Genomic DNA, 12,545 nt, shown 5'->3' on the forward strand with positions numbered 1-12,545 from the left:
ATTTCTTCACTGCTTTTTTTTGAGCTTGTATAAACAATACAGTACTTGAGGAGGAGGAAGTGTACATTCAGACATTGTTTATTCTTGCAAATCTGTTGCAGTCACAAATAATACTTTTGCTGGCAGAAGATAAAAGTACCCATTTAGTGGTTTTCAACTGAGCATTCTTTGTGCTCTTTTCTGAACCGTAGTCATTTTATTGATACAGAAATTTTTCATAATGAATTAAATGTTTGCCTTTTAACTAGGGGACAAAGCCTGGACAAGAAGGTGGAGTCGATCTTGGTATAGAAACTATTCAGTTTGGAGCCCCAGCTTCCAGTGGCAGTGACAATGAAATTGGCCCTGTACTTTCTGAGAAGTCCACAGACAAGTTACCAGAACCAAAAGAGCAAAGACAGAAACAGCCTCGGGCTGGACCCATCAAAGCACAAAAGGTAAAAGGTCATAATTTCAGTACAAACTTCTAAACTTAGAGAAGTTCAGCCAAAAGAAGGTTACAAAGAATAGTCATTCAGTCAGGACTAGACCCATAAAAACTGCATTCCCTTTTTATATTTCCTGAAACTGAGTAATACTAATTAGGTAATCAAGCTTATCTCAGTTTAAGAAAATAATTGTTGCTTGCCTTCCACAGGTTTAGGGCCACAATAGGTTTAGGGGCTCTGTTTGATCATCACCATCTTGTATTTCTATTATTACCACTCATAAGGAGGAATACCTTCTCCTTTTGTCATTTAGATTACACTTGGGGATCTTTCACATTTGTGAAACCTACATTTCTGTTATTTCCACCTCCAGTGCACAGAAATCTGTGCATCACTACCACTCAGCACCAGCTTCTACCTCCCAGAAAGAGACAGTTCCAGCAGATAAACGTGGCTGGTGACTTTTAGAATCGGCTATTTCAGTCCTCTTGATGTCTGAGATTTGGCAGCAGTCCTGGTGTAATTAAAGCCCTTTTGTCTTTCAAGAAGACTGGATTTTTCTTTGTGTTACTTGGTTGGTTTTTGGTGGTTGGTTATTTTTTTTCCCTCCTCCCAGCAAAAAAGAGCTGAAATCTGCAAGTGTGGTCACACACATAAAATGAATTTAACTTCTTCTGTATGAGACCCTGAGTGGGATGTTGCAGTTAATGGCTTTTATTGCAAACTATAAACCCCATACAGCAGACAATATGCAGTAGTTAAAACTGCTGGTGAATTGCAGTAACCCATATCTCAGATATACTGCAGCATGCTTAAAACTGCCCACATAAAATCACTTACAGATGCTGAACTCCAAAGTTAAATAAGGAGTCTACATGGTGTAGAAAGTTCCTTTTTTCTGCTTGGTTATAGCTATCAAGAACCCTGCAGGCTTTATGGAAAGACATGTGTGACTAAATGGTAAATTAATTGGAGGTTAACAGGTTTTTTTTTGCACTTTTGGATGAGGGGGCTGTAATCCTTTAACTGTCTTGATGGTAAAAAAAAAATCCCAACAAACAAACATTTTTTACACACCCATCACCCCCATGGTGATATTGTTTGCTGTGAAGCCTAAATACAAGCTTATGTTCAGGATTTGAGGTTGGTATTGAATTAATATGGGCAACGTAAGAGGATCATACTTGAAACAAAGCAATTTGCCTTTCTAAGTGTGACCTTAAAGTCCCTGGAAGTATTTCAGCCTCTGTAAACTATTAGGGCAAAAATTATTTGGGTGAGGTGGGCCTGATGTTCCTGATTGCAGCTTTTCAGAGCTCAGGCATTGGCTCCTGCTTTGTTTCCTTCCTCCCCCACAAAAGCCAGTCTCTGCTGGCCTCCTGAGGGTACCAAATGCCTTTGGGAAACTCCACCCTTCCAAAGCCATCATATTGTAGAGAGTCTTCATCTACTGCTGAGACAGCTGGTTTGTATTTATAGGGACAATACCAGCAGCTTCTGTCTTGCCACTGTCAGAGCTTAAGGAATAGGATTTTAAGGACTGCCTTTAAGGAATTCTTGTTCTGCTCAGTAGTGAAGCCAGAAAGGACATGGCTATTGAAACAGCAGAGCATTCAGGCTCCCTAAGGCCCTTTATTCTGCTTTAGTTTAGCTGCACATAAAGGAACTATTGAATTGCAGCAGTTATTCCAACCATGGTGTCTGCAATGGAAGGCAACACTTGTGCGTAGGTGTTTTATTTTTTCTGGATATTCCCTTAGTGATCAGTTCCCAGGAAAAATGCTGCCAACATCCATATGTCAAGATAACTTTAAATGAAGGTAGGGTCTTCTGTTCTAGTTTCCTGGGGCCCTGTAAGTTCCTGATTCTCTGAAATGAAAATAACCTGTGTGTATACACAATCATGTGGCTTCTGTATGTTTTTCTGCTTTTCTGTATTTTCTGCTTTTCTTGTAAGGACAGTCAAGCTGACTTTCCTGTGTAGATTTTAACTAGATCTTATTTTAGTTAACTCTACCACTTCACATTAAAAATGTATTGCTGAAAAACAATGGTTTAAATAACTAATGTTTGAAATTAATGCATTTCACGGACGAACGTAGTGTAAAATGATTTTTCTGTTAGGAAATGCTTACCCTTCAGGAAAGCTTTGTTATATTGAAACAGTTACTTTAAGCATGTCAGAGTATTCTTTGTTGGATAGGACATAGCAGGGAAGACATCACTGACAAGTTAACACTAACTTAGCTTCCAGACTTGAGTCCGGTAGAAAACAAAGAGTATAAGCCTGGTCCTATTGGGAAAGAGCGTTCTTTAAAGAACAGAAAGGTGAAGGATGCCCAACAGGGAGAGCCTGAAGGACAGGAGAAGCCATCTCCCACCTCTGTCAGAAGTCCAGAACCTGTCACTACAAAGGAAACCAAAGCAACGAGTGAACTGAGCACGGAAATAGGAACGATGATATCTGTATCTGCTCCAGAGTTTGGAACAAACACAAAGGTAAGAAAACCATTGACAAATAACTGAGCACTGTATGTAAAATATGATTGCAGTGAGGTAATTGCCACTTGGTGGTAGTTACCTGGACAGCAGAGCCTACTGAACAGCAGATATAAAACATTAGTACTGCTTGAATAACAGCTCTGCAAGAGTGGTAGGAGACGTGCTGTTTGTCACACCCTGTGCAGAGACCAGCTGGCAAGATTTTAAACTGTCCTGCTGCCATATGGATGGGAGCACTCAGTCCTGAGTGTTGCTGTGGAGAGTGGCACTGGAGCCTGGTGTAGGCAGAGCCTGTAAATTCAGATAAATGGGATGGATGCAAGATGACTTCCAGCAGAGAACTGGAGTGCAGTAGTGTGCACGATTGCTGGCTGAGTGCATGGATGACCTGTAGCTGTGAAATAAGTGCTGTTCTGTGAAAAGAGAAACCTCTAAACTAGGAATGTGCTAAGGCATTGGCTAAGGCTTGTTCTGTTTACCTAAAGGGTCTGTTCATCAGGTCCTCTGGGCTTAGACACTGTCAAGATATCCCTGGCAGAACTCCTTCAGGATACTGAGGACTCATCATAGTAGTTTGCACAGAACTACCCTGACTTCTTTATAACTGTTCAACAGTGAGATGGAGACTTTCAGTATTCACTGTTCTACAACTCAGTTCTGAGCTGTGGTGCATTGATAGCACTGGCTGAAAAACATCCCCAGAGGTGCTCTCCTTTTTGCCTAAGGGCCTGTGTGGGGAATGCAGCATTGTGTCTTGAGCAAGAGCTATGGTTGTCATCTCTCAAATGTAAAAGAGCCACAGTTTGAGTAGCTACTAGTTAATAGTTACACCTTCTTTGGTAAGGGAAAAATGCTTCTTGTATGTTTGAGAAGCAGTTTTGTTTGTTGTGTGCTGTTTCAGTCATCCTAGTCTTAATCAGGAATCATCTGATGCCGTTAAGGAAAACTGATTCTCTGCTAAAGTTCCATTAAGAGTTGAAGAATCTGAAATGTGGACCACTCACAACTGATCCTTGTCACCCGCAACTGGAAAAAACCAGAGCACAGGACAGCTTTGGCAGCTTTTTGCCAAGGTGCCATGCAAGCAGAAGATGGTGTGTTCTCTCAATGAAGTGTTGTTGTAGTGTTAGGGAGGATATTTGTGTCCAGCCATGGTAGCTGTAAACTTGATTTTTGAATGGCAAATACTTGACAAAATTCAGTGCTGGGATTTCTCATCCTTCCTGCCTGTTTCCATCTTGTAAGTAGCAGTGAGTGGTTTATGTTCATCCCAGAAAAGGACAAAGTGCCCTTCTTGTATGAGAATCAGAGGTGTAGAGCAGTAAATACCAGCTTGCTCGGGTATTTGGTAAGCAGGCTGTTTGTCTCTATCCCGTGCTTTCTCACTGTCTTACCAGCTCCTGTGACCAGAGCCCAACATGGGAGGAGATGCTTTTACTAAGCCACACACAGAATAGGAAACATATCTCTGTTATGCAGGCTAACTCAATATAATCAAGTAGCTCTACTAAAATCAGCAGAATTTACTCTCTACAATTGTATTTTTAAAGGATGAGTTCTTCAAAAGGAGAGTCTGGATTTTGTGCCTGTCTAGTCTTAGTTAAACATGGATTGCCAGGGTTCTTTGAACTACCACAGAATTAAAGCACCAAGATTCTGTCTTCTGGAAGGAGGACCAGAGTGGAAGGAAACTTTCCAGTTTGTGTTGCATATAATTTTTCCTCATTAAGTGTTTGCTAAAAGAAGCCTTTAATAATAGACCTAAATAGTCCAATCTTAACAGCACCAGGTTTGTTTGCTTTTGAATTCCTCTGTCATGAGTAGTTCCTGGAGCATCAGTAAGTTGGGTTTTTTCTAGGAAAGAAGTGGGTATATTTTATATTTAATTCTCTGGAAGTTGATCCAACAACCTGCAACTTTATTGGATAAGATAACTTTTGTCTAGATTATGCAGGAATAAACCTGCAATAAACCTTGCTACTTTTTTAAGTGGCTTTTAAAAGGGGTTCAAATACTGCTCTGACCTTGGAGTTCTTGTGTATTGCAGCTGCTCTTTCTTGTCTTTGTACTCTTTCTGTCGCTCATTAATGATGGAAGAAGTTTTGACATCTTAAATCTGTTGGTTTAGTGTCAGGTGTTGAAGTTTTAGCAAACCTTCTCTTTTGATACTCTTTAACATCCTTCTCAAAGATTATTGCTCAGCTTCTGGGAAGGCACACTTGGTGTATTTGATGATTTAAATGTCTGTAAAAGCCAGCTGTCCTACTTCAGAAGCTTTGTAAGAATACCCCATCCACTCCAAAACAAACATCTTGATAAGAGCATGTGCATTTAATCATGCAAGACTGTTTTACCTTAGAAACTGTATAAATGTAAATCAACTCCTACTGGTGGGATGTTTATTTAGAACATGAGCGTGATGCTCCAGAGCAATTGCAACTGTTTCTCTTGGATTTTGCAGTGTTTTTGTAGTAAAGGCAGTCTGATGTGTCCATTTCTGAATTGGGAAACACACCTCACCCCTTGCCTTTCCCCACCTATCCATGTCTAAAGCTTGGAAGTTTTCAGATCACAGGAACGATCAGTACCTGGCTGTGGGCACCAAATATTTGCACAGGTAGTTGTGTCTTACAGAGATCAGGTCTAAAAGGACAGAGGCTGTTTTTCAGAATATCTTGAATATCTTTCAAGCTCTAGTTTGGGTGATTTATGCATATCAGGAACAAATCAAATAGCTAATTAATCCTGTAGAATACTCTGATCCTTTACAGCAAGGTCAGCTCTGAGGTCTGCCTTGTCCTTTGTTCATCAAGTCACTTGAGGTTTTATGATCTTCTTAAGAAAAAAGTAGGTAGTTATAAAAGGGTTGCCTGTTCTTTTCCTTCAGATATAAATAACTTGTAGATAACTCCAAAAAAAGCCTGAACAGCTTTTTGCTCTAGCTGTTACTAGTTTATAATGAACTAATCAGTTGGGGTTTTCAGTCAAACAGTTGTACAAGAGAATCACTTTAATTGAATTACAAAACATTAAGGTGTTAAGCCATATCTAACAGATTCCTGGACTTAATGTACCAGGAAATGAAGGATGGTTATTAACCTACAGGTTATGGAGTGGTGTTCTTACAGCTAAAGCCTTGTCTGGTCTGCGTGTTCAGCACATAAAACACCCTTATAGGATGGCTCAGCATTGCACATACACTTCTGAGGGCACCAGAGCTGGTACAGTGCTTTGGTTTTAATTCTAGTAAAAAGGGGTTTCTTGTGCTGTGAGTTTGCAAAGTGAGAAAGCTGCCATTAGTCTTGATCTGATTTCTTTTGTAAGGAATTTTAGTGCTGAGCCCCTGTAAAAACTGCATCCAAACCTTGAAGGATTTTTAATAATGTTACAGTAAAAACTTCCTTTTTCTTACTGAGGAACACATCCTAAAAAAACCAAGAAGCCAGTTCATTAGGAGGCCCTTGTGATTAAAGCAGCCTTGTGTGCTTGCTTTGTTTTATCCATTCTGAAGTTGCCTGTTGGAATTCAGTACAAATGTGCAACTTGCAGTTTGGTAGTTGGGATTGTGGGAAGCATCATATATCTTGTATTTCACCAGTTAAACAAGTAAAGGAAGTAACAAAATGGAGAAAATAGTTCTCTCTTTTCTTCAGCAATATAAAAGTAAGTTGATGTGCAAATTGTGTCCTCTCACCCCTTATGGTTTAGCTTGTCCTAGTCATTTACCAAAATGAGCTCCTCCTTTTAAGGAAGATTCTTTGTTATTTGTCAGTATCTCAGTGCTTTAATTGCTTTTTAGGAGACATTGCCGTAGGCTTGAGGAGTAAATTGAGTGTGCACTATTTTAATAACTTATTGTCATACTGGTTGGATGCAATTAAACAAGCATTTTATAGTTTTTGCCTTCAAAATCGTTATGTATTGGCACGTCCAGGCACTCAATAATAGTTCTGCTGCTAATTTGTCCTTCAGTTCCTTTGCAGTGTTTGGCTCTGAATGGACGGTAGAGCCTTTCCTGAGCTTCAGACATGTCAAACTTTGGAGTTTGCAGTGCTTGCTGGAGAGTGGATCTTGGCTAGTCCAGGATCACACCATTTCTCTGGCAAATTCTCTGGGTCAGGTTCTGCTAACACCTGTTTGCCTGTCCAGAACATGCTCAGGAGATGACAGTGGTGAGAACTGCAAACCAGCACTGAACAGGGCTCACAGAAGTACCAGTGCCACTGTAGGCCATTCTCTGAGGGCTGACAGTGTTCAAGGAGGCACTTTCCTCAGACCTTTTATATCTTCAACTAATCACTGCTTACAACAAGGGTCATGGCAGTGGACCTTGTTTTTTGAGCACAGTAGGGTCCACTTCACTGTGACAGACCAGCTTCAAGGAAAACCTCTGGGTAGACTGGAAACCTCAGTCCTTTTCTTCTTTGAAGTCACTACCCAGTGCAGAAATGAGGAGGTAGCCTGCACCATCCAGAGAATCTTGTGACTCTCTGAGACAAGACTTACAGGAAAAAGAAAACTGTTTTGCAAATTGAAACCATCTCTTTGTGTTCTTTTTAATCTGGAGCGTTGCTTGTCATAGTAAGAAATTTCTGTATTTATTTAAAGCTACAGAAAGCTTTCAGCCAATATATTTTACTTTTAAAGTAGGCTAAAAGTGCCCACAGATGGCTAAAGCATCTTGAGTGTCAGATGATCATTGGTTGCACCATCACAGTTCAGTATTAAAGTGCCCAGGCAGTACATTGCTCTGACTGTTCTTGCTTTACAGACTGTGTTTTGACTTGTCTCCAGATGTACATTGTGAGGTCATGAGGCAAACTGTAATCTCCCAAGAATTCTTCTGACCTCAGTAGCAAGTCAGCAATAAGGATTGCCAGACATGCCTTCTAAGAAAAAAAAAATGGTTTGAAGTCCTAATCTTCTGTTGCTTGGTGAACAGCTCCTGTAGGAAGGCTGACACCTGTCCAAGAAATTTGAATCTTAATTTAGGTAAGGGAGATATTTTAATGGAATTGTTTTTCTTCACAGGAGTCTGTAACAGACTACACTACACCTTCTTCTCATCCTAACACAGTGGCTACTAGCAGTACAAAAATGGAGGAGACTTTGGTGACGAACGTAAGTCTATTGCCAGTGATCATCTTGACTTTGAAGACAGGAAAATATTTTCACACTTCTTTAAAGCACCAAAAAGTGCCTTCAGTAAACAAGTCAACAGGTTCCTTTCATGTGAACTAGCTCTGTGTTACCCAGTAATCTTACTCTGAAGTACATTTGGTTTGATTTAGTACCTGCTCATGAATTCTTCGGGTATTTTCTTGTCTTTTGAACTATCACAGTGAGCTAAAGAGCACAGAAAGTGGAGACGTTTGTAGGGACAATTCTAAAAAAGCAAAGACAGGCATAATAAGGGAGTGTGTTCTTGGCAGCAGTTGGGACTTGACCCCTGGTACCAGTAGCAAAGTTCTGTACCTAAGGTTGAAAAAAGGCTTTTACAAAGAAAGCAGTTTTGAACTGTAGCCTGAAATCACAACAACTGCATAGAATGGGAGCAGCTGAATGGTTTGTGAAAGCAGACAGGAGGCTTTCAGGTGTTCAAGTTGCCTTGGAGGTGAGATGTTTGCAGTCCTCAAAGCCAGTGATCCTGACTATGTGAGTGTGGCATAGTGATTGAGAGAACGAGCTGGGTTGTGACTTGAGTGTGCTGGGACATCAGGGAGCTTGGATCTTGTGATTTTTGCTGTTAGAGTAGCAGAAATAGAATTAGCTGAGAGTCACATTGATTGGGGAAAGAAGAATCATACAGGAGGATCTTAGTTTTTTATGAGGATGTGAATTCCATCTAAAAATGCTTTTCAGCTTACTGCAGCATCATTTTGAAGCATTACTGGTTGAACTTCTTATTCTTCTGCTGGCTTTTGTGGTAGTGTTGTGGTTTGTGCCTTTGGTGGTTAGTTTGGAAGACCGAATTCTTTTGTGTTAATGATATCCTATCCCTGTGGATGTGGGAGTTGAATTTCTAACACAGGAATTAGGGGCTCCTGGCCACAAAGGATCTGTGCTTCAAAGCTTCAGTATCTGTCTTTTGGATTAGCCTTATCTCATCCAGTAGAAGTCCATTAGCTGTGCTGTGAATGGAGAAAGGAATGGCTGGAAGTAATAGACTGGCCACTGCAGTATTTTTGATGCATTTCCTTTGAACCTTCTAGGAAATGTGTTGGTGTTTTCATAGGCAAAGATAGCAGTAGCATTATGTCAAGTTTATTTCCCCAAGTATCACATCTTTCATCTTTTGAAAGAGAAAATAACTGAGTTCAGTTATTGGATGGCAAATCTGGTTTAGTTTGTGTCATGGTCCTATGACTTAGCAGGTCTATAAAAGCTTCCTCTTTTCACAAACTACATCTCAGAATTCAAGGTCCTGAAGCCCCACGTACTGTATTGGTACAAAAAAGGACAGATTTGGCTTGGGGAGAATTTTTGCATATCAGTAAACTGAAATGGTACTGGAAGTTAAATCCCAAAACAGACAATTGGTGATTGTTTATGCAGAGGACATGGACACCTTAGAACCTTAGTCTTCAGCCTCTTAAAAGAGATGAGAAGCATCTTGGCACCTACTGAATGGCCTTTCCCTGCCTACCAAATTTTCACCTTATTTTATCAGAATCTCCCTGCCAAATGCTCAAGCCTTGAAGAAATTGTAGCTCACTTGATAAAGCTTGAGCTTTGCTTTCTGGGGCTTTTCTAGTAGACGTAGTTAGAATGTGATGTGTGTTGCCTGCCTTTCAGGTGCCCCTGCCCCACACCCTTCCCCTCCCTAGGAGGGAGACTTTACAACAGAGCTCCAGCCTAACTCCAGTTTCTCCCGCTACCGTCGACCTCACCCTCAAGGTATGTACCACATCCCTCTAAGGGTCGTTTTCTTGCATGCAGGGGAAAAAGTTAATGGAGAACTTGCTGGTGAACCTTTTTTTAGAGCCTTCCTTTGTTTCCTCTGCTGAACTGCTTTTGCATATAAATGGATGGCTGAAACACGAGACTCTATCAAAAGATGCATTTAAATTATAAATTTCTAACCCCGTTTTGCATTAACACTTGGCATCTCAACCAGTCTTGGCTCCCACTGCCCTGAAAACCAAGATCCCAGTGTTTTAGCATTGTACCATGGTGCTCATGGCAAACCATCAGAATCCAATGAGGATTTTTGAGAGTTTAGCTTAAAATAAGTTGCCTGGTTTGGTATTAAAGGCTTTAAGGAGTTGCTTGGTAAGCCGAGCTTGATTTCTTCTTAGCTGTAAGCTTTTGGTGCAGTGATAACGTGGTTTGGAGTTGGATGGCTGAAGTTCCAAATGGTGAAATGTAGGTGGTGTGTTGGTGTCTCTGAAGGGCAGTTAGATCAGCGAGTCAGAATGTGTTTGGTTGTGTTATAAATGTTCTGTTGTTTTCTGCTCTCCAGGGTAGAGCAAGTGTGTAGAATATTTTGAATGGTATTTTCCTATTTTGTTAGATTTTGGACTGCATTGTATAACTCACTAACACAGAGTTGGGCTCTAGCTTTGCTACTGTATTTTTAGAAGTTGTTGGTCTTTTTCATTTTTTTGGTGTCCTAGATCTGCTTTGTGATTGTGACTGCAGGTGACTGAACCAGTAGAAGCATTGTTGCTGCTTCTAGTATTGAGGAAGAGTGATGCTTGAACTTAGTTTCTCTAAATTTTTTGAAGAAATTAAACTGGAGATTGGATGCAGAACTAACACTTTGGAGAAACTTGCCTGTCAATCCCAGTGAGACTTGTCTCATTGGTGTCATTTGACAGCTGCTTGCTTGTGTTCTCTACAGATGATAGATATTAATGTCCTCTTGTTGAATCTTTGCTTTTCTTTTGTTAACACTTTATTTCCTAAAAAGTATAACATCTTTCTAAAACAACAGACCAGCAGAAGTGGGGAGAGGACTGGAGAGGGACAACTAGTTTAACAAAAACCTAGTTTTCTGTTGCATTCTTGTGTAACCAGTTAGCATAATCTGACTTTCTGGCGTCTGAAAGCGTTGTCTACAATAGTGGTCTGACTGTTTAGCAGCTGGAGACCTGAATCACATGGAATACAGGTTGGAATGTTACTGCAAAGAGTGTGACAACATGCCATTGTGGAGCAAACTATGGTGTTCGTGTCATTCATCCTGCAGTTTCCTTTTTCTGCTGTTCTGGTTTTGGTCGTTTCTCAGTGGATGATAGATTTTGGATGTGCAGTAACAAAATATGTCAAAGATTCATGTTTTGAGGCTACCTTGAAGAACCTTCTGACGAAAATCTGAACAGAAAAGCATTTGGAAACTGCTTCTCCCTAATTTCCTTATTCCAGCCACTGGAGCTCTACCTTCTGTTTACAAATGCTGAAGGCAACAAGCTTGTTTGGAAGCACACACTGAAACTGTCACCTTCACAACAGGCCTTCTGGTCCAGGCAGAGCAGAGCCACTCTTTTGGCATCCTCTTCAGTATAATCCTTGCTTTTTTTAAAAGATACTTTTGGAGCAGGAGAGAGTAAAGCATTTCCTTCCTTCTCTTAAAAGAACATGATCTCCAGGTTCTGCCTCCATAAAGGATTAGTTCCTTGCACCTCCTCTTACCTCCATCCCTTGTCACAGAGAGCTGTCTGTGAAGAGACTCAGTGGAGAACTCAGCCATAATCAGTCCCACTACTTGGCATCGTTCTCCCATGGTGTAGTGTAAGGTGCTCCTATGGGAAGGCTTGTTGAGGTCTCATTTCCTTGGAGTAACTTTGCTAAAGACACCTTCACTAAGACAGACATCCTCTTAAGGGCTTGGCTGATAGGGCTGTTGGTAGGTGAGGAACTGAACAAAAGAAAGTCCAAAGCCCTCTTAAACTGAGCTGCCTGACCTTCCACGTTCTGAGGTTTCGTCTAAGATTCCTGTGTAAGCATCTGGTCTGGAATCTGACACATTTTGACTTTCTGATCACTTAGACTTTGGTGCACTGAAGGATATGCACACTGGGATTTATCTCCAGCGAAGGTTTTGGGTACTGGACCATTATTGCAGTGGGAAGGCACCAGTGGGTCAACAATAAAGAGAAGCCTCAAGCAACCACAATCTCCTCCTTTCCCCATAACTGAGTGAGCAGTGAAATTACAGCACTAACCCCAGCCTCACTTAATTTAGAGCCTCTTACTCCTTCATGTCTGGTCTGTAGGTGGTGCTGCATAGACATTCCAAGTGTACCAGTCTCTCTTGCATCTTTTTTTTCGGCTTAAGAAGTTAGAGGTTGTTCAGAAGCTCTCTGAAAGCAAAGCTGTTAGAAAACTCAGGACTGGGTATAACAAAATGCATTGTGTAGCTTTTGCTATCAGTGGTTTCTCCAGGACATCATGAAACTCACTGAACGTTGCAGAAGCTTCTGTACCTCTCTGTTCACACATTCACAGGTACTTACTTTCTCTTAATGCCAATGCAATACACTTAAGCAAAATAATTTGCAGTAGGTTAGTAATAAATTTTGAAGTTTGCCTTGTCTGTAAGAATCAAAATCAGTTTGGAGGAGAATGTGTAGGAGAAACAAAGAATGATTGCTGGGGAAGATGATCTCAACA

General features: G+C 40.8%; 1 protein-coding gene across 1 annotated transcript in view; it reads left to right on the top strand.

Annotated features, from left to right (window-relative positions):
* PRRC2C (proline rich coiled-coil 2C) overlaps positions 1 to 12,545 on the top strand; it is a 70,740-nt gene that overhangs the window by 41,081 nt on the left and 17,114 nt on the right. Inside the window, exons 21-24 of the mRNA XM_018079019.2 lie at positions 249 to 437; positions 2,676 to 2,927; positions 7,962 to 8,051; positions 9,726 to 9,827. Coding sequence (XP_017934508.2) covers positions 249 to 437; positions 2,676 to 2,927; positions 7,962 to 8,051; positions 9,726 to 9,827 — 633 coding nt within the window. The remainder of the gene's footprint in view (positions 1 to 248; positions 438 to 2,675; positions 2,928 to 7,961; positions 8,052 to 9,725; positions 9,828 to 12,545) is intronic.

Source organism: Manacus vitellinus, unplaced genomic scaffold (assembly GCF_001715985.3).
Source record: "Manacus vitellinus isolate BGI_N305 unplaced genomic scaffold, ASM171598v3 scaffold_44_pilon, whole genome shotgun sequence".
In the NCBI taxonomy this organism is placed as follows: domain Eukaryota; kingdom Metazoa; phylum Chordata; class Aves; order Passeriformes; family Pipridae; genus Manacus; species Manacus vitellinus.